General features: G+C 36.3%; 1 protein-coding gene across 1 annotated transcript; it reads left to right on the top strand.

Annotated features, from left to right (window-relative positions):
- Positions 1–302: 302 nt before the first annotated feature.
- On the top strand, positions 303–1,277 carry LOC137830898 (early nodulin-like protein 8). Its single transcript, XM_068638296.2, has 2 exons — positions 303–663; positions 732–1,277. The coding sequence occupies exons 1-2, from the start codon at positions 459–461 to the stop codon at positions 1,118–1,120; spliced, it is 594 nt and encodes a 197-aa protein (XP_068494397.1). The 5' UTR covers positions 303–458; the 3' UTR covers positions 1,121–1,277.
- Positions 1,278–8,778: the final 7,501 nt, after the last annotated feature.

The raw sequence follows: 8,778 nt of genomic DNA, 5'->3' as shown, positions 1-8,778 counted from the left end.
TATCTATGCACCACATGATCATGTAACACTGTCTCTTACACGCACTACACAATACAATTATGAAACTCCAAAACCTTTCAAACACAGTCACACTGCCAGCTGCCACTTGCCAATTATAACCCTTGGAATAATTTGTCCCTTTTCCACTCTCACCCTCTAAAATCAACAAACATTTACTGTTACTCATGTCATCTTGCACCTCTTTCATACACTGCTTGGTTATTTGCCCATATACTTGAGTGGTTTTTACTCTTGAGAAGAAGAAATAATTGGCAACTGAATTAGCATACTGAATCTCAGGGTTAGGAGGAAGAGGGCTTCAAGGTAAATTGACACTAAGGGGTCATTTTGATGTCATCTTCAAAAGCTTGCAGTGGGCACACAGCTCAAGTACATGTCTCTCTCCCCCTCTGCTTACTCGGTTCTTAAATCTAAGAAAATTCCAGTTTCTCATCAGAATGAAAATGCCCTTCCTTAGAAGTTTTAAAATTAACCTCTTTCTGGTGTCTCTTTTTGCTACTTGGGTTCAAATCCAACCCAAGGTGCAATGTTACCAATACAAAGTTGGAGATCTAGATTCCTGGGGGATCCCCATTTCATCAAATTCACAAGTCTATGACAAATGGTCCAAATATCACAACCTCAAGATCGGTGATTCGCTCCGTAAGTTCTTCCTTCATCTTTGCAAAAGGTTTGCCAATTTTCAACACTAACACATCGAATATGTGCAGTGTTTCTGTACCCACCAAGCCAAGATTCATTGATTCAAGTAACAGAGGAATCCTACAAGAGCTGCAACCTTAAAGATCCAATCTTGTACATGAACAATGGGAACTCGTTGTTCAACATCACATCAGAAGGGGAGTTTTACTTCACCAGTGCAGAGTCTGGTCATTGCCAAAAGCATCAAAAGCTTCACATAACTGTGGGAGTTGGAGGAAACACCGACACACTTTCTCCAACTTCACTGCCTCAATCCGCACCTTCTTACCCAACTGCTTTTGGCGACATTCCCATGTCTCCTTCTAGTGCTTCTTCCTCACCTCACCCAACTTCAAAATTTTCACTCATAGTTTTTGGATTCTTCCTCTGTGCACTGCTCTCTAGCCTAGTAAGATGATCTTAAATATACTGTTTTTAGCTTCTTTTTCTATTTCCCTATGCCATGCAACCATTCATATGTATAACTTTTTTATTTTAATTTATTACTCTTTAGCATTGTAATAGTGGATCCAATGGTTCCTTCAAATTAATAGATTCATATACAATTTGTATTAGATTTCACATTTTTAAAAGCTAAACTCGAGGATTACTCATTTTTAATATTTATTGTTATTGTTTCATTATTATAATGCTATTGTTATGATTAGGAATCGATCGCCAATCATAAAGAATTAGAGATTCAATTTCTGATTTTGTTCATAACCAAATCATTGGTAATGATATAGAATATACAATATATAAAAAAGAATAAGGGAAGTATAGATTTAGCATGTGTAATGTTAAGTAATCATCCATAATACAATTTTGAAGGGTTTTCATTTTTTTAATGCTTCTTGTGTTGTTTTGTATTTCAAAAGACGACATCGAACATGAATCCAACTCATACGTGCCTCTCCTTCTTTTACCTTTACTAGAAGACAATATTAGAAACTTTTTATTAAAAATTCATCAAAATACATTATCAATATCTTCAATAAAAACTTTTCACATTGATTCTTCAATCAATATATTCCTAAACCCTAATTATTATCATTCAACACATATTAGTCAAAAGAAATTCGAATTTCAAACAAAGATTTTATTCAAAATAGGTCATGAACATATCAAATGAAGATGACATAATAGAATAGAAGAGATTGAGGGAAACAGAAAGACATTAAACGATAGAACAGGAATTAAAAAAGCAGAAAGGAAATAAGAAAAGATGGGGAGGGACTTAGGAGGCGAAATAAGATTAGATGTGTTATTTAAGTTGAAGATGCATTTCATTAAGATAAGACTTAATAAATTATCATTTTCACAACTATCTCACATTAAGGATTTGTATATTAAAAAATTCAAAGTTACAAGTGATGACGGAGATAGTTATTCCCAAATCCTTAACCTAAAATATAGTAAAATGAGCCTAGAATGAAATCTAAAAATATTATATTTGTAACCTTAAGTAGTCCAAAATAAACGGAAAAGGAGTAAAAGTTTGATTTTTTTTTAAAATATAGAAAAAAAATCTTTAAGTTTGCAAGATTTGAAATGCTTGCTTCATTTTTTCATTCTCATGAGAGTGTATTCCATGCTTATATTGTAAGTCTTCTTCTTTCTCAAGGTGTTAGGCAAGCAGTTATGTAACTATATTACCTCTTCTTACATGGATATATTCATATATCCTTGCTTTTCTATAGACAGTGTGGTGCTGAATCATAAATAATATTTTATGTGTTCCTTTATAATGGCTACATGTGATTCATGATATAGTATTACGAACTTTCCTTTTTCGTTGACACTCAAGTCATCTAACACGTCCATTACGAGTGTCTCTTCTGTCACAAACAACCACCACTTTCCTGCATCAGTTCTCCACTCCCATCTTCTTAAAGCTTGCGGAGGAAAATTTTCTACTATGGAAACAACAAGTTCTTGCCACTATTGATGGTCTTATGTTGTTAACATTTTTGAATGATTCTCAGGTTCTATACAATTTCCTCCCAACAACCGATGGTAGCTCTCCTCAAACCAACCCAAATTTTCTTCTTTACCAACAACGAGATAATTTGATAGTTGCTTGGATGTTGGCATCCATGACCAATCCTTTCTTGACCAAAATGGTTGGCCTCCAATCGTCGTCTCAAATCTGGCAAACCCTTCGTACACATTTTGCCTCTAACACTTGTACTTAGATCAAGAAATTATGTTTACGTCTTAAGACTCCCAAACAAGATCACTTTGTCAACAACTATCTTCTAGAGATAATGAAGATCGTTGATTCTTTTGCAACAATTGGTGCATCTGTGTCCATCGACGACCAGGTTGAAGCCATTCTCAATGGTTTTTTAGAGGAACCCTATACCATTATGTCAAGATCGGAACCCTATACCATAAATGAAATAAAGACATTGTTGCTAGCTCAAGAAGAAAGACTAGCAAAGCATCACCCTATGGATCTGGTTACTTATTCCCTTGTTGTTGTTGTTGCTACTTGGCATCCATCGCATGCAAGAAACGAAAGATTGAATCACCGATTTCCTTCCTCTCGTGGTGGTCGTGGTCATTCTCGTCCTTCTTACTCCACAGGTTCGCGGTCTTCTCCATCTTTTTAATTGAATACCATTCAAACCCAACCTTAGAATACTTGGACCACTACTCGTCCTCCTTGTCAAATATGCAAAAAGCATGGTCATTCTGCCAAACATTGCTGGCACATGTATGATCAAACTGCTTCTCAAACTCCTCATGCCAACTTCTCTCAATTGTGCCTTCATGACAACACATCCAACACTTCCTCTATTTTGGGTGCTCCTTCATCTGTTGATGACCCTCCATTGTATCCCAACAGTGGTGCTACACACCACATAACCAACAATTCATTCGTTTATTCTGAAAAGCAACCCTGTGATGGCACTAATCTTGTAAAAATGGGTAATGACAAAGGTTTGTTAATATCTCACATAGGTTATGGGAATTTTCTTTCTTCTACTTCCAATAAATCTCTATTTTTAACTGATCTTCTTCATGTTCCAACAATCACAAAGAATCTTCTTAGCATTTCAAAGTTTTGTCGTGATAACAATGTTATTTTTGAATTTCACTTTAACAATTGTTATGTTCTAATAAGGAAACAAAACGTTTTCTTCTACAAAGTTACCTTAAAGATGGCTTGTATATCTTTCCTGATCTTCATTCCTTGTCTCCTTGTTCTGTTCATTCAATATCGTTTACTGTTGAACATGTCACTGTAAATCAATGACATGAACGATTTGGACATTGTAGTTTAAAAGTTCTCAAAAAGATTCTTGCATGTTGTGATATACCTGTTTCAAATAATATTGTGTTTTGCTCTGCCTGTGTGAGTGGTAAGTGCCACCAACTTCCCTTAGAATTAATTTACTCTGATGTGTGGGGATCTGCTTCTGTTTTGGCATCCAATAGAGCTCAATATTATGTCTCCTTTGTTGATGCTTATACCAAGTTTACTTGGATATATCTTATACATCATAAGTCACAGGTTAAAAATGTTTTAAATTTTTTAAAATTCTTGTTGAAAATCAAACTGGATATAAGATTCATGCTTTACAATTTGACAATGAAAAAAAAAAATCTCTTTAACCTTCTATCTTCAAGCATGTGGTATTCAACACTGTCTCTCATGTCCATATACACATGATAAAAATAGATTTGTAGAAAGGAAACATCCTCATATCGTTGATATGGGATCACCTTGCTCACCACAACCTTTCTTCCGCTTAAGTTTTGGGCTGAAGCCTTCATTGTTGTTGTTCATACCATCAATGTTCTTCCTATAGATGTTCTTAAAGGAGAAAACCCATATAAAATGTTGTTTAAAGGAAAACCAGATTACAAAAAATTCAAGGTTTTTGGTTGCGCATGTTATCCTAACTTGCGTCCATACAATTAGTGTAAATTTGCTTTTCACTCTATTTGTTGTTTGTTTCTTGGATATAGTATTCGTCATGTAGATTACATTTGTCTTACTCAAGAAGGAAAGACAATTGTCTCATGACATGTAGTGTTTAATGAAAAATCGTTTTCATACAAAAATCATGCTAATAAATTTGTCGTTCCATCAAGCAATGCTCAGGTACACACCAATATTGCTCCCACTATTACTATTATTCATTCCCAAAATACTGATAATATTTTATCTCTTTATGATTTCTATCACTCATGTTTCCTCCACTACTTCTTCTCTTTTGTCCTCTGAACCCTCCACTAAGCTTTTTCCTGGAACATTTGAACCCACCACTATTACTACACCTGACCTTTCTATCCCTGTGATTCCTCCTACAACTAATTCACATCTCATGGTCACCCAAGCCAAAGTACGTACCCATAAACAAAAAGTGTATAACGCTTAAGTTGACTCCATTCCCCTCATTCCCACTCCTGTTAAAGATGTTTTTGCATCTCCTGACTGGCTAAAAGCCATGCATGAAGAATACAATGTTGTTCTTTTAAACAAGATATGGACCTTAATCCATCTACCATCAGAAGCACCTCTTGTTGGATGTAAATGAATTTTTAAAACAAGGCTTAATGTAGATGGCTTGCTCTAGCGGTGTAAAGCTTAAATAGTTGCCAAGGGATTCAATTAAACAGTTGGTGTTGATTATGCAGAAACATTCAACCCAATTATTCATCACCATAATTCAGCTTGTTCTAGCGCATGTCGTGTCCTCTCGTTGGTCTATACGCCAGATTGACATCAATAATGCTTTTCTAAATGGTGGACTACAAGAATGTGTCTTCATGCAACAACCACCAGGTTTCAAAACTACTACACCTCAACTTGTCTGTCAACTTAACAAAGCCATTTATGGCTTGAAACAAGTGCCTTGATCTTGGTTTCTTAAGTTAAGTACTACTCTCCTTCATCTCGGTTTTAACTCCACCAAGAGTGATACATCTCTCTTTGTTAAATAGACTCTTACTTTTTCTCTTTTTGTAATAGTTTATGTTGATGACATTCTAATCACTAGTTCATCTGACACTAAAATTTCCTCTCTTATTACTAAACTTCATTCTTATTTTCCTTTGAAGGATCTAGGGCATCTTCATCACTTTTTGGGCATTCAAGTTTCTCGCACATCAAGTGAGAACATGCATTTGTCACAGTCCTAATACATGCGTGATCTTCTACAATATACAAACATGTTGGCTTCCAAACCTTACCACACTTCTATGGTTTCCAACACTCGGCTACATCAGAATTCATCATAAACGTTCAATGATCCAACTTTGTATCGCTCCATCGTGGGCACTCTTCAATATCTTCTTATAACTCGTCCTAAGCTTTCTTACTCTGTCTAAGGTTGCTCAATATATGCATTCTCCTCAATTGCATCACTAGTAATTTGTTAAGCATATTCTTCAGTACCTGATGGCATTTCATGTGTTCTTCTTGAATCAAAGTAGTAAAAAATGGATGCGGAAGCAATGGGTGAGTGAAACAAAGCCCTCCTAGGAGTTGTGATGGCTTTGAAGGTGCATGATGAGTATGAATTAGAGAGGTTCGGCCAGCTCTATGAAGAAAGGTGAAGGGAGTGAAGTTTATAGCCTAGATTTCTAGGAGAAGTATAGCTAGTGCACAAAATGGGCAGCATAACAATACTCAAATAAACTTGTCCAATACAATGAGATAGCCTTCCTATTTATAGGCCATCTTGGACGTAAAAGGTAAGCTACTTTCTAATGAAAAGAAAACAAAAAATAAATGTAAAACCTAAGCCATGTGCCATGTGCAATGACCGGCCACACTAACCTAGTTTCTAGAATGTTTCCTTCACAAAGTGCTTTCTACACTATCCTATCTACTAAGTACCCCTAATGGGCCTTTATGCAACAAAGCCTTCTTTTCCCAAACCGTAGCTTGGCTCATGTGTGTGTGAAGCTAGACAGTCTAGGACTCTTCATAGATGCTCCTTATGTAGCCATGGCTAGACGCTCCCTTGTGAAGCTAGACGCTCCATTTGGAAGACTAGACGCTCCTTTGAGAGGCTAGACGCTCCTTTGTGAAGCTAGTCTTAGTCTTTTGGCTTTCATAGTGTGGTGAGCTTGGGCCCTCTTCCATCATCCCCTCCCTCTTGAAAAAGGATTTGTCCTCAAATCCAATGTTTTTGCTTAGGGGAATGGTTGTGGCTGGATGGTGTCCATCATCTCCTCCTTCTTTTGAGAAGATCTATCCTCAGATCTTCAGGCTTGATCTCGGATAGCAGCATCTTGTTTCTTCAAAGCTTGTCCTCCTGGATCAAACGTCCACCTATAGAAATAATCAAATAAAGCATAGGTGTTAGTTTGCAAATTAATTTTACTAGGTTGCCATTGTTGTTTGTCTTTTGGTGTTGGCAACCTTGGACAAGATTTCTCTTTTCGGGGTTGTGTGTGGCCTCTAATCATTTTTTGTATTTTAAAATGGTCATTTGTGGTTACCTTCTCTTGAGGCATAAATCCTATAGGAGATGGTAACAACTTAAAAGAAGAAGGATGATTGAGCACACACATAACTTTAAAAGTAGAAGTAGTTTTGTGAACTACTTGGTGGTATGTTTGCTCATCTCTAAAATTGTGTGTGCACTTCATGATTATTCTAGGCATAATAGAAAGAGCTATATTTTCAAAAATATTTTGACCATGCGTTTGAGGATGATAAGCATTTAAAGTGTGCAACTTAGTTGCAAGTGTTCCAAAGGAAATCCTCAAATCATGGTTTGCGAAAGTTGGAGCTCTATTCAATACTATGCTTGAAAATAAACCATGAAGATGTATCACTTCTCTAGAGAAGAGTTTATCCATAACCATGAAGATTGAATTAAAACCTTTTGTTGTCCTAGGGAGTTTGAAAATGAAATTTGTATCTTCCCAAGGATCATTTGCAAAAGGTGAAGGAGTATAGAGTTCATGAGACTTTACTTTAGGTGTAGTTTGAAAACATGAGTTGTACTTAAAGTAATGTCTTTGAACCTCTTTTCTCATGGGTGACAAAAGTTTTCCTCTTAAAAGCTCTAGCGTTTGATCAACTTTCTTTTGTCCCATGAGTTCTCCTTCTTGGTCTATGCAAGCTTCTTGTAAGGACTTTTCTTTTGTGCTCATGCTTGCAAGTGTTCCTTTACAAAAGGAAAGGCTAGGTTGTTCAACAAGAAGCATGTTTGTAAAGGTATTTTCAATATGCTTGACTTGTTGAATGACCTTGTGGGAAGGAACACTATTCTCCCACGCCTTTTGTTTCCCAAAATTTTTTTCTTTTTCTATTTTTTCTTCATCCCTTTTGTGTTTCATTTGTATTTGGTCTTTTACCACTTGGGAATGTGGTAAAGGGCTAAGTACAAACCTTTTATGCTTGTGGATAAAAGAGATCTCGTTAGTTAGACCATTATGTGAGGTTTTCTTATCAAATTGCCATGGTCTACCTAATAAGATGTGGCAAGCTTCCATAGGTACTACATCACATAAAACATTGTCTTTGTAGTTGCCTATAGAAAACTCGATTTCCACTTGTTTGTCTACACGTAGTTCTCCATCCTCATTGATCCATTGTAAATTGTAAGGTTGTGGATGAGGAACTACTTGTAGTTGTAATTTTTCAATCAATCTAGTGCTACAACAATTGCAGCATGACCCACCATCCACAATAAGAGAGCATATATTTTCTAAAACATTGCATCTAGTATGAAAAATGTTCTCTCGTTGTGTCTCAATGGGTGCACTAGGTTGATTGTGGAGGATTCTTTGAATCATCAATAAGTCCCCCTCTAAAGGATTTATCCTTTCTCCTTCCCCTTTTTCTTGGGTACTAGGTTCATCTTCACCACTTGTGTATTCATCTTTTCCTTTTAAAAACAAAATTCTTTGGTTTGGACATTGTGCTTGCACATGCCCTCTTCCAAAACATTTAAAACATTTGGTGTCCCTAGCACGGATGTATGGGGTGGAGGCATCTTTCACTAAGGGTTTGGTAGTCTCTTTGGGTTCGTCTCTAGGTGTACTACCCTCCCTTTTAAAGTCTTTCTTGGGATAAGAGTTGGAGTAAGAACCTACCCTTTGACT

The sequence above is a fragment of the Phaseolus vulgaris genome, chromosome 6 (genome assembly GCF_051622355.1).
Source record: "Phaseolus vulgaris cultivar YP4 chromosome 6, ASM5162235v1, whole genome shotgun sequence".
NCBI lineage: Eukaryota > Viridiplantae > Streptophyta > Magnoliopsida > Fabales > Fabaceae > Phaseolus > Phaseolus vulgaris.
The sequence above is the reverse complement of the archived record's forward strand: the minus strand, read 5'-3'. Positions and strand labels throughout refer to the sequence as shown.

Bases quoted from the DNA above. Each gene is read 5' to 3' on its own strand.
- LOC137830898 (XM_068638296.2), top strand. From the start codon at position 459: ATGAAAATGCCCTTCCTTAGAAGTTTTAAAATTAACCTCTTTCTGGTG. The intron at 664-731 runs GTAAGTTCTTCC...GAATATGTGCAG, and splicing joins CAAGATCGGTGATTCGCTCC to TGTTTCTGTACCCACCAAGC.